This window comes from Chinchilla lanigera, unplaced genomic scaffold (assembly GCF_000276665.1).
Source record: "Chinchilla lanigera isolate Chin_1 unplaced genomic scaffold, ChiLan1.0 scaffold00021, whole genome shotgun sequence".
NCBI lineage: Eukaryota > Metazoa > Chordata > Mammalia > Rodentia > Chinchillidae > Chinchilla > Chinchilla lanigera.
Window position 1 is genome coordinate 15,663,641 of NW_004955422.1, and position 12,496 is coordinate 15,676,136.

Sequence of the window (12,496 nt, forward strand, 5' to 3'; positions counted from 1 at the left end):
CTAGACAACAGTGCTCTTTACCATTCTGCCTTCCTCAGAAAACATCAGGGCTCACTTTAGGCATATTTTTAATTTTCTATACACAGTATTGGTCGGAACAGGCTCTCCCCTCCCTACCTCCCCTACCTTGCTTTAATCATGGGGGTAATCAGTATCTTATGCTTTAGTTCAGCCACATTGTGGCTGCATTCTGAGCTCCTCATTTCAGATACACAGAATCACCGGCCCTGAGTTTCAGGAGCCCGGAAACTGCCTGCTCTGGAAGTGGGCTTCAGCTCCAAGGGCAGCAGCATCCATGTGTTTGCCTCTAAGGTGACTTTGCAATGGAAAGGTGGCAAGATGGTCCCCTCTGCCATGGACTGACTGAGCTGGCAGCACATACATCCTGTGACCTGTGGTGGGAGGCTCTGGGATGTGGTCCATGGCAGTATACCCACCACATGCCCTTTATGTGGGGGGCCTCCTTTCCAAATAAGACAGAATGGCATCACCCCTCGTGAGAGGAGACAGCTGCCCACCGCATGTGTGGGGGTCAGCCATGTGGAAGTTTCATCTCAGAGCTATGCTGTGGTAGAGTTCTGCACCTGTATGGAGAGAGGCTCCTTCCTGGCTGGTGGGCCCATCCGCCTTCAGCCCAGGCAGCCCCATGGTAGTCTGTGCAGAGAAAAACTGAGTCTGTCCCTCTGTCCCCTGTGCATGTCCAGGCCCATCTATGTGATGTCCTCTTCTTTCTACTACCAGGCATCTCCGTAGTCCCACAACTCACCCCTGGCCTCTCATGACAACCAAGAAGGTTCTTCTCTTGCCTTGGAGTTGTACTTGGCAGCCAGATGGGCCCCGGAAGCCAAGCCTTGCTCTGCTGAGGAGCAGAGGTCCAGCCCTCCCATGCATGCTGGTTCCACAGTGGTCACAGAGAGCCAGGCTCCCAGTGCAAAGGAGTCAGGAACAGATTCCAAATCTATAGCCACCCACCGGGTTAGCATTCTGTTGCATCTGCGTTCCAAGTTGAATCCCCCTTGGTCACAAGTCTACGTAGATTTAAAATTGTCAAGTGGTTTAGTGTGGTGTTTCTCTAGCTCTGTGTGGTATGGGAGGAACTTTTCCATTTTTAGAACCAAAAATGTTTAGTCACTGATGCTTTTAAAGAAAATGACAGGCGTGTAGACATATACTGCAGAGCACGTTATTCTATGGTTTCAGTGGAGAGGCCCAGAAGCATGATGGTGACACCACCATGCAGGTGGCTTCGAGGTTTGAGTTAGCACTGACCAGGAATATGATTATCAAGCTCTTCCCTCGGGGGAGTTGGCCTAGACAATCTCTCTCAGCAGGAGACACAGGGACCCTCCTCTTCCCAGGGTAACCCAGGGGAGGCAGGACAGCCAACTTGGAAAACATCTGCCAGGCTTCTGATGAGGTGCTCTTTGTCTTCCCAGCTGACACCCCCATTGAAGAATTCACGCCAACACCGGCATTCCCAGCCCTGCAGTACCTGGAATCTGTGGATGAAGGCGGGGTGGCATGGCAAGCCGGACTAAGGACCGGGGATTTCTTGATCGAGGTAGGGATACAAGTGTTTACATCACTCATTTGGGGAGAGCGCTGACTCTCGCTTGGGAAGGGGTCATGGTCATAAGGGTACAACCACAATGAGTGAGCTGCAATGCTTATGGAGGCTGCCATGGACTTGTGCTGTGTGGCTCTCTCTACCTCCTGTGTATGTCACTTCCTGTGGCCTGGTGTTTGAGTTGACTTTGAGGCACTGGCTATAATTCTTCGGAAGGAGGAAATGTATGTGGAACTTGGCCATTGGTCTTAAAGTAGAAGGCAGGAAGAAGAGACATGGTTGCCATGATGGTGAAGACATGTGTGGATCTGTGGGTGGTTTAGTTGTGACTCTGTAAATAGACACCAAGAGGAGTCATCGCCCACTCCTGTGTCCTAAGGGCCAGCCAGCAAGCCCAATGTGTCATTTACTGGCACCAGATCTGTCACTGATGGCTCAGGTGGATTTGCAGTCATTGGATGGGTGATGGTCTTCAAAGACCAAGGAGCATGGGCCAAAGGGCATAACTTGAGTAGACAGGGCTAAAAAGAAACCTTGGTGTGCAAGTACTTGAAAACTCGCTTTTGATAGCACCTAGAAGGAGGGAACCTCCTCTGCATTTAAAGAATCTCATTGGGTGCAGGTGCCTGTGACCTGTGAACTTCACCTATATTTGCATTTGGAATGTACAAGGTGTCTGAATCCCAGCACATATGACCATTGCCTGCCTGGGGATTTAGATGTTACTTTCAATTCCATGGTACAAAGGAATGTGTTGCTTTTTTGGAATATGAAGTCTGAAAGGATATGTTGTGGGTTGGAAAAAGATTCTTTCTAAAAGGTCTGGTGGAATAATTGAAAGTTCACATTTCTGGGACAGGTGTTCCTCAGTGCTAACCTGAGCCTGACTTCCTGTGTATCAGAAATCCACATACAGGTGGAAGGAATAGAGAGGTGGCCTAGAGAAAACAGACACTTGTGCACTCTGTGATGGGAGAGATCACATTTTGGTCCTGCTGAGCTGGCCCCTTGAAGCCATTTCCCCATGATGCCTAAACTCCTAGTGATGCTTTTCCAGCTGTGACTTGGCTAATGATCACAAGATTAAGAGGCACTGGAAATCCAGAGGGAAGATGCTGTTGGGGAAGAGGGAGCCAGGTAAGGTGGAAAAGGTGTGTTAACTTATTCCAAGTGTCTCATGTTGATTCCATATCACTTCCTGAGAAGACAGATTTAAATTAGTCTTGACCAATCAGAGCCAGATTTGAGTGCAGAGTGAGCTAATTCTGGTTCTTGTGTGTTGAAACTATCAGATGCAGCTCCAGAATGGTGGAGCCCAGAGCCCACTGCAGCTCTGTGGGTTAATTTGGTTTGTAACCCTCATGAAAATGCAGACTAGGTTGAATCATCTTCTGTAGGATGCAGTTGTGATGTAAATCCCCTTCCTGTGTGTGAGAGAGAGAAAGAGACAGAGACTGAGGGGGTGTGGCCTTGGGCGGGGAGGCAAGACTGGGGTCTCTGAGTATCGTGCAAGTGTGTGAGGGTGACAGAGAAAGGGCCCTGGTGGGCTGACACAGGGTGGTGCTGTTCATGGATTTTAATAATAAATGAGGGCTGCAGATGCACAAGCAGATGCCTTGTTCGGCTGGTTGGATTGTTTCTTTGATAAGCAAGTCAATAGAGGAACTTGGCCGGAGAGGGAGGGGCGTACGCACCGCTGGTACACTACTGGCTTAGTGCGTGTTGCCCCGAGCACCTGGACCAACCAAAGAGGCCTGACACCCTGTCCTGTCTGACTAAAGCCTCACAAGAATTTGAAGCATCAGGTGTGGCTGGCCTTCTATCGTCAAACCACCTCCTTTGACATTGATTTTAACCTCTGATGTGCAAATATATTTGCCATTTTAGAGCAGGCTTTTAATTCTGGGGAAGCTCTGAGTTTCAGGATTCTAGGAATGGCTAGAGATATGTTAGGACTGTGTCAGGCCTAAGATGTCACATGAGACCGGAGGGAGGCCCAGGCCATCCACAACCATGTTCAAAAGGCTGCTTACTTCAGATTGTACACTGACAGCAGCATAAGGTCAAAGGCCTGAAAGAACAGGCTCCTCCCAGTTCATTTCTCAGCCTACCTCAAGGGGACTCTGAACACCTCTGCCAGGTGCTTAGATGTAAGATTGAAAATCCCTGTTGAGATGTTTTCCTGGCTACTGGATTTCATTGCTGGAATATTAAAATAATTTATAGCCTTAGAGAGGCTTATTTCTTCCAACAATTTTTCTACATTTTCGATGAAAAACTTGACCTTGGAGGGATTGTTTTAAACAGCCTCACTGGATTTCCATGTGGGCATGAGTTGGTGGGTTTCTGAGCTCCCGGGGAGGCTGACGTCTCCATGGGCAAAGCTGCCCAAAGTGCCAGCATGTAGCCCTCGTTTCCCCCATACCCCTTGGCAAGCCGTCTTTTTGCTTTATTTGAAAGAATCTCAAAAGTGTGTCAGACATTTTATTTTCTCTCTAAAAATGCATGCTGTGGTTCAAACCTTTGGACCAACGGGCCACTTTTGAAGTGAATGTTGGCTTTTAAAGTCTTCCACATCTACAGAGCTTCATTTTTCCATCTTTAACTTTGTCAACGCACCCTGACATGATCATCCTGCTCCAAGTCAGATCCCATAATGAAGGGTTTCCTGGGGTGCATGATCTTCCTGGGTATTTGCCTTCTAGAATTTCTTTCTTTCTCCCCTGCTGAAGCATTTGGGAAGTTTGTTCTTTTGTTATGGTTGTTGCTTCTTTGTTGACCGCATTCCCCCCGATCAAAATCAAAAGCTTTGAGTTCAGTTCCCTGTAAATGGCTCTTCTCAGGGTGGGCATTACAATAAGCCACACATGTCAGTGTGTGAGTTAGGTTGTCATAAAACATCTCAGAGGTGGGCAAGGAGGATAAATGTGTCCCTGAGGGTGAGGATATTTGATCAGAGTGGCTCTGCAGATTGGTGTACAATCATCCATTAGCATCCATGGGGGACTGGCTCCAGGACTCCTGGTGGTACCAAAGTCCGAGATTGTCCAAATCCCTTATATAAAACAATTTAGCATTTGCATATCATCTGTGTACATCCTCCCATATACAGTTTAAATCATCTCTAGATTACTTCTAATACCTAATACAGTATACATGCTTGTAGATAGTTGTTACACTATATTGTTTAGGGAATAATTATGACGGGGAAAAAAAATCTGTGCATGTTTAACACAAAGGCAAATTTTTAAAAATACTTTCCACCCACAATTGGTAGAAGTGGTAGAAACACACCCTAAGGATGAGGAGGGCTCACCATATTTGCCATCTTCAGATCAGCTCATTTGCTGGAATCCCCCGGAGTCAGTGTCACTGAGTCTTCCTGACCTAGAAAAAGAGGTCAGAGGTCACTCACTGTCAAAGTTTATGTGAAGTCACGGATAAGGTGTGGACATTTATGGGTGGCCACTGTGCATGGAGTCACTGAGGAGACATGACATTTAGTGTCACTTGCAAGTCCTACAGGGCTCACGAAGAGCCTTGTCTCATGCGACCTGGCTGGGCATCAGAATCACCTGAAGTCTGTTAGCCATGTGGAAACTTGATTCCAGCCCACACTGGCTGGATCAGAGCTGGGAGGCTGGAGTCAGAGCAGCTGTGCTTTTAGAAAGTCAGGGTAAAGTCACAGGGTCCTGGTGGGCAAGCAAGATGATGGCCTGCTAGCCTGAATGAGGTAGCATTTGAACCTCTTTATTTGTCCTGCTAACCTACATCTCTGAGTCCCAACTAGAAGCAAACTGCACTAATCTTGTGGTAGGATCAAAGTTTTTCCCCCAGACTTCCCATGTGGAAATCTAAGATGTTTTTTTCCTTGAATTACTTTCATGAACTAAAATATCTTGATCTCAAGAGATATTCATAAAGCAACTCAGCAGCAAACATGTGAGGGCAAACAGAATTTGCAATGACTATCCCCACAAGCCGTGGCCTTATTTATAGCCATTGAGGGAGTATCGGCCACTCCCTGCACTGACCCATCTAATTTGAACAGCAATCCTATAAAATACATGTATTGTCACCCCCATTGTATATGAGGAAATTAAAGCACAGAGAGGTCACATCACTTGCCCATGGTTTTATAGCTGGTAAGGTGAGATGGTGGGATCCCAGCCTGCCACCTGACTCTATCATGTCATGTCCAGCTCAAGGTACATGGCAGACTTTGATGGGCTTGATGTATAAATGGGAAGATGGTGAGGAAATAAACAAAACATGCACTGCTGATTTTTACTTTCAAATTGACAAACACTTTTATTAAATTACTATACCCGTTGCTGATAACAACACTCTCATGTTGCTACGTAAAAGAATAAATTGCAGTAAACTTGTAGAAATTGGTGCAACAGTGTGTAACAGGAACCCTACAGCTGAGCTGGGAATTATACCCAGAAATCCATCCTAAGGGAATTGTCTAAAAAGCAGGTAGAGATCACAGTGTAGCAAAAAATATAAATAAATTTTTAAAAGAGTTGCCAGCAGGGAGAGAACAAAGGGAAATAGTTATGGGTACAGCAAACATCTGTTGTAGATTCATGAGAAAACATTAAAAATTATTCCTACAAGGAATTCTTAATACCAATAGGAAATTACTGCATTATATTTCATGAGAAATGCAGAACCTAAATTATCTGCACAATATCGTGCAAAGAATACCCCCCCATAAAAATCTGTGCACAGAGTAAAAAAAGGATGTATTAACCCCTAGAGAGATGGGGTTACACTATTTTCTTTCTTAGGATTTTTCTATGTCTTAGATTTTCTATGTCTTAGATTTTCTATAGTACTAATCTTTTGACAAGTAATAATTTGTAAATAGAAAAATATTTCTTAGAAGAAGGCCATCCAACACTGGGGAGAGCTGTCCTACTCTCCTCAACCAGGCTGGTGGCCTTAGTCCGGAGATAAAACTTTCCAGGTGTTAATTATTTTCCTGGGGCCTTCTCTTGCAACTGGAGGCAGCGCTGGGAAGACTCCTATGGTTTTTGTGATTGTTTTCTTAGCCCTGAAGTGGCCGATCTCGTTTTGTGTTAATTTCCCTAAATAGGTTTTCCTTTGCAATTAAAGCAAGCAGCAATATCCTTCATCCTTGAAAAGCAACGCTTCAGTTTGCTAATTACTTTTCCCTCATATTAAATACTTGCACTAGAGATGGCCTAGAATTGTTTTATCACTAGGTTGTATTGAAATAAGGATGCTAAGACAGATGCCCTGTTGTTTTCCTTAGGGACCATGTGAATATGTCACAAAATGTTTCTTAGGCCGGCACTTGAGAATGGGATTTGGAAAATGTAATGTAGGCTGTAGCACAAGTTTGCCCAAATCATCACTTCCAAATCAGCTGAAGCAGTGCAGTGACAACAGGGCATCCTCACCCAGCCACAGATATTCTTTAGAGGAAAAGAAGTGGAGACCAGGCTCTTGCTGATCAGTCATTATGAGCCTTATTAACCAGCACATGCCTGCTGTGTCTCAGTTTCCCCATGAGTAATGTGGGTAGTGCGAGAATCGAATCTCATGAGCTGAGCTGTGTGGCGCTCAAGATTTGGCACGAGCGCTGCTGGTCCCTCTGGCACAGGGCTGCCACTTAGTCAGTATTTGTTGTTGATTGTCATCTTGTACTCTACTCAGAGAAAACCAATAAACATTAGTTGAACAAATAATAATAATAACAATAATGACAGATGATTGTTAACACTGTCATTTCAACCATGAAGCAGTTACAGATCACATCCATGTGTGCCCCCTCACACACAGGCCTTGCAGCTGAGGATGTCTTGGCCATAGCTTCTTTATGCCTCTCCATGGGGGCGAGGGGGTACTGGCCACTACAGGCACCCTTCAACCCCACTGTTGCTGGCAGTATGCCCTCTGATTTGGCTTACACCTCTCCTCCCAGGGCAATGGAAACCTTTCCTGATTCTGTTTGGGCACAGGTCTGGCTTTCAGATAATCTTGGAACTTCCATTTTGGTATCCACTTTATCCTCTAGTGACAAATTCCAGGGCCATAGACCTTTTGTATTTCCCTGGTGCCAGCATCCTGGGTCCAGACTTCAGCCACCCACACCCCATAGCCTACTTCTGTGCTGCCTTTTAGGGGATGACATGAGAGGCCATCAGACCCTGATGGCCAACCTAGGAACTTTATCCACACCCCACCTCACCTTCCTCAAAGCAAACATTTATCTTCTTTACATAGTTCAAATGACTGTTTAATTCAATGAAGAAGTTACAGACAAAGCAGCTACTGATATTAGCAAGGCGCCAGCACAACTACTGAATCCTTGACCTAGGTTCATGTTGATGCTTTCATTGTCAAGGCCAGTGTCTCGTTGGCAGTAATGATCAGTGTCTGTCCTGAGTCCCTCTCCCTCCAAGTATGGAACATCGCTGTTCACAGACTTCTGTGGCTTTTGGCCAACCATGGAGGTCTGCCCTCTGATGCATATAGCCACCGGGGTCAGGTGCCTGAGGCTTCTAGCATTAGTCTTTACTTTCAAGGGTCTAAATGAGTCATGGCTCTGAGGGGAGCCCCTGGACATCTGGGAGGCTGGATTCCCTTTCTGCACATAGCCCTGACCCTGAGGAATCATTCGTTCCCTTTGTCCTCCATATTAGCTGGGAACAGGTGGTTCCAGCTGAGGAGCAGCCCAGGAATCCTGCTGAGAAGGTGGACTTGGGTTGCTTAGCTATGGCAGATATGAAATCTTGGCTCCTTCATTGTGGGGTTCTAATTTGAAGCATCAGTGATTTCAATCGCAAGCTAAAAAAAGATTCAGAATCACTTCAGGGGACCATGGCTACAGTGCTCAGACTCCGTGGGACTGGCAGATGGCAGTGCATGGGGTTGGAGAGAGATAGAAAGAAGCCATGGTGAAGGGCACAAACTGCAGTCTGATCCAGGGTTGAGTCCAGTCGCTACCACTTCTTAACTCTGTGGACTTGGGTACACTGCTCCTTTCATGGCCTCAGTTTGTTACCTGTACATAAAAATGCATGTGATTGAAGCATGTAACACACTTCCTGGCATCATGAGCCCCCCACAAGCGGTAGAAAATGTAAAAATTGTTCCTGGAACTTCATTCATTCATTTCTGCACCAGGTGCCAGGCTGGAGGAAAAGCATGAATCAGACACAGTTCTTTGGGAGAACGCACAGTCTGGAAGGAGGGGAAAAGGCATAGTATAGTGACATTCCCGAGATAAATCAGAAAAATAGGTTCCATGAAAGAGATGGTGTTTCCACTGGGCTTTGGTATGTGTGGTTTCCATAGACAGAACTGAGGGGAGAAGCCTAGCAAAACTAGGAGTCAGGAACATTCAGGGTGGACTTGGGGAGTGGTCACATGTTGCGGAGCTGGCGGGTAATAGACTGGTCCACTGAAACCCAGGTGTCAACTTGAGTAGGTACAACTGTGTGTGGCTGATCTGCTACAAGCAGTGACAGGGAGAAGAGGAAGGGCGACTGGCTCTCTCCCTGGTGCTGAACATCTCCCTGAACGCTGAACAGTTCCACGCTGCGGAACGGCGCCCTTCGCTGGCTCTGTCCGTGGTGCTGAAGCGCGGTAGTATCTGGAAGCTGTTCCCCTACCCGCTTTCCCTGCACCTGTGTCCTTGGTCTGTATGGACACAGAGGCTCATTGCTTAGGAACACTGCTCATCCGTTTGGTGGAGACATCTCTTCCATGAGGATGGGCAAAGGACCGATGTGGTTGAGTGTCTGTAGTGCCCTACGCTTTGTGCCCACCTTCACCTTGTTGCTGGGGCACCCTGTGTAGTTGCCCCGACTCTCACATTCATGTCACATGCTTCTGCTGCCATCAGGGCCATCTCTTATGTTGAGTGATGGACTTATCATCCATATCTCTCACACGATATCTGTTATTTGTGAGCAAGATCAGCCTATACACAGCACATGGTTCAAAGCAGAGACCAAAGGGTGTGTTCCATGGTGGTTATCCCAGAAAGCAGTATTACATCTTAAGGGTGATAAAACTGAGCCTCAGAAAAGTTAAGTATCCCAAGTCCCCATAAGGATGTCTGGATCTAAACTTCCCTCAAACCTCATCTGTCTTGCCCTGTGTCTGGGGGCAAGACAGATAAGCGTAAGTTCTAAGTCATTAGGATGTGTCTCACAACCATCCGTCTTGACCCAAGGGTGAAGTTGTATACCCATCCTCCAACTACGCAGGATAAGAGCTGCAGGAGGAAATAAAACTGACATTTCCATGTTAGAAATTTCTAGCACAGGGTCCTCTGACACTCTAATTGGTTCCCTTGGAAGTAGGATCCTTGGTCCTCTCCACTGGCCTCCCTCACACCCACTTCCCTTCTCCCAGTGTGTTTGAAGTTCTCATTAGTATTGATTTGTCTCTGGCTATAATGCCCTTTGTGGGGTTTTATGATACAAGCAGTTAGGTTGGCAAATGAACTGAAAGAAGACCCTACAATAAATGCTCTGTAGGATCTTTAATTGATGGAGTTTGTCAGCCCTGGGAATGGGGAAGGTTGCCAACAGTAATAGAGTTGTGGGGGGCAGGGAAGGAGTATACAAGACCACACTCACTGCCTGAGGTGATAGGGTCTCGTGAATGGTGTCTGCACATTGGTTCCGTGAGGCAAACCATCCACCAGCAGTTCTCCACTTCCCTCCAGCCAGGACCTTCAATTCTTCTTAACAACCTCTCTGCATATCTCTTCTGTGCTCAGCATCCTGTGAGCAGGGCTGAGGGGTTATAGAGAGGAACAGGGACTGTCCTTGTCCTTGAGGGGCAAGGTGAGGTCAGGGTGGAAACTCTCAGAGCTGAAGTAGCAGACAAAGGAGTCAGCTATCAGGATCAAGTTGGGGACATGGCACACTTGCACCACCAGCGATAGATGTCACCACACCATGCCCCTTGCCCCTTGCCCTCCCTCCCTATCTCTAGAATGGATCATACCTCTGCCCCAGTACTCACACACACTTTCCCTTTGATTTCCCCCACCATCCCTGTCTGGGTCATTCTGCTTCTCTTTTACTGCTGATACCCCGGGACACCCTCTCACAGCATCCTGTCATTGTCACTACCTGTCCTGCAAGATAGTATTTTATGAGATAAAGGACCACCCACTGCTGAGTATGCAGTAAGGGCTTTCTGATGATGAAAGGCATCCCAGGCAGAGGGCACAATGAGGATGAGATGGGGGACATGTAGAAATGTTTGGGAATGGGGGAGGATGAAGAGGATAAGGGCTGCCAGGTTAGGGAAGGCTCTGAATGCTAGGCTGAGTCATGAGACCTCTTTCTATTGCTATGGGCATTTTAGCAATAATATGTGATGTGCTGATGGCCAGGCTACAGCCCATGCTGAAGAAGGGAGGTAGAGGCAGAGACCACACTGGAGGCCACCACTCTTGAGAAGCTTGGAAGTAGGGTTAGATAGATCAGGCCTAAAAAGCACAGTCTCAAGAGCCAACTGCCAAGTCCGCTGTGTGGCCTTGGGCAGGTTGCTCAACCACTCTGTGCCTCAATCTGCACAGTGGAAATAAGAAAAGCACCTATATCACAGGTCTCATGACACTTAAGGGCATCTGTACATGCAAGGCATGGGGAAAGGCAGGAACAGCTAAGTGCTATGTGCAAGGACACGTTACTATTATTGTTCTCAGATATGGGAGATGTTGACATTGCCAGACAGGCCAGACTCTGTCCCCTGAAAGAGAGACAAACCCCTTGGTACTCACTGTAGTGTGCCTAGACATGTCTTTCCCACTGACTGTGAGGGTCACAAGGGCAGGGCCAGGCCATTCTGCCCAGCTGAGGACCACAGTCTCCAGCACAGGCCTTGGAAGTGGGGATGGATGAAGGCTTCAGAGAAGGGAGAGGATATGATTGGATGCTGAGCTGATGAGAAGCCCCAAGCCACAGGCCAACAACTGCTGTTTGGGGTGCATGTGGCAGTGCTGGGACAGGCAGGACCTGGTGGCTTCTGGCACATGGACTCTGGTTTCTGGATCCCTCCCAAATGAGGGTGGTAGACTGGACAGACTCACCCACACATTTTGCTCAGCTCAGATCTGCCCTCACCATTACTGACCATGCACCACTAAGGGTTCTATGTATGCTAACACATTTAACCCTCATTAGAACACTGTCCCCATTTCTCAGACAGAGAAACTGAGGCATGGAGGGGTTAAGATAGCAGATTCTGAGTCACAGAGGCTGCACTGGGATTCCGAGCCAATCTGGCCTCAGCAGCATGCTCTAACCGAGCACTGAGCATTCCGGTCTTACTGCTCTCATGTTTAACATCTAAGGATTTTGCTGTCTGGTTACTGTCACCTTTGACATCTCCTGCCTGGGGATCAGTCCCACAGTTCCTCTCCTGCACTCACAGCTCTGGAGAGGCACTACCTGTGCTGAGCTCTGATTCCAACATCCACCTGCAAGGCCTCTGGCCCCCGGGCCTCAGCTTGACCCACCCTTCATTCCACCCCTCACAGGCTCGGCTTGATTTCTTACCTCCTTGAGAATCAGGAGCACAGCCTACCTCCAGCCCTTTGCACAATTCTCTCTTCCTGGAACACACTACACCTTGTGCTCACCATGGCTCCTGTCTTACTTACTTTTCTCATTGCTGAGACAAAATACCTGACATTCAGAGTTAAGGGAGGAAAAGTTTCTTTGGCTCACAGTCTGTAGAAGTTTCAGGTCATAGTCAGCTGGCTCCAAGGCAGGGTGGCATGGCAGAGGGGGATTCCACAGGAAAACCAGTCCACAGCAAGCAGGCAAGCAAGGGCAAGCTAGGGGCTGCAGCAGTTTCTTTCTGACCATTTTATATTCTATCCAGCTTAGCAGGATTAGGGTGGTGCCAAACCGATCAATGGACTGA

At 47.4% G+C, this 12,496-nt stretch overlaps 1 protein-coding gene across 3 annotated transcripts in view; it reads left to right on the forward strand.

Annotated features, from left to right (window-relative positions):
* Shank2 (SH3 and multiple ankyrin repeat domains 2) overlaps nt 1–12,496 on the forward strand; it is a 522,268-nt gene that overhangs the window by 367,841 nt on the left and 141,931 nt on the right. For all 3 annotated transcript variants that reach the window (XM_013514155.1, XM_013514157.1, XM_013514156.1), the window contains one exon: nt 1,437–1,561. In XM_013514155.1, coding sequence (XP_013369609.1) covers nt 1,437–1,561 — 125 coding nt within the window. The remainder of the gene's footprint in view (nt 1–1,436; nt 1,562–12,496) is intronic.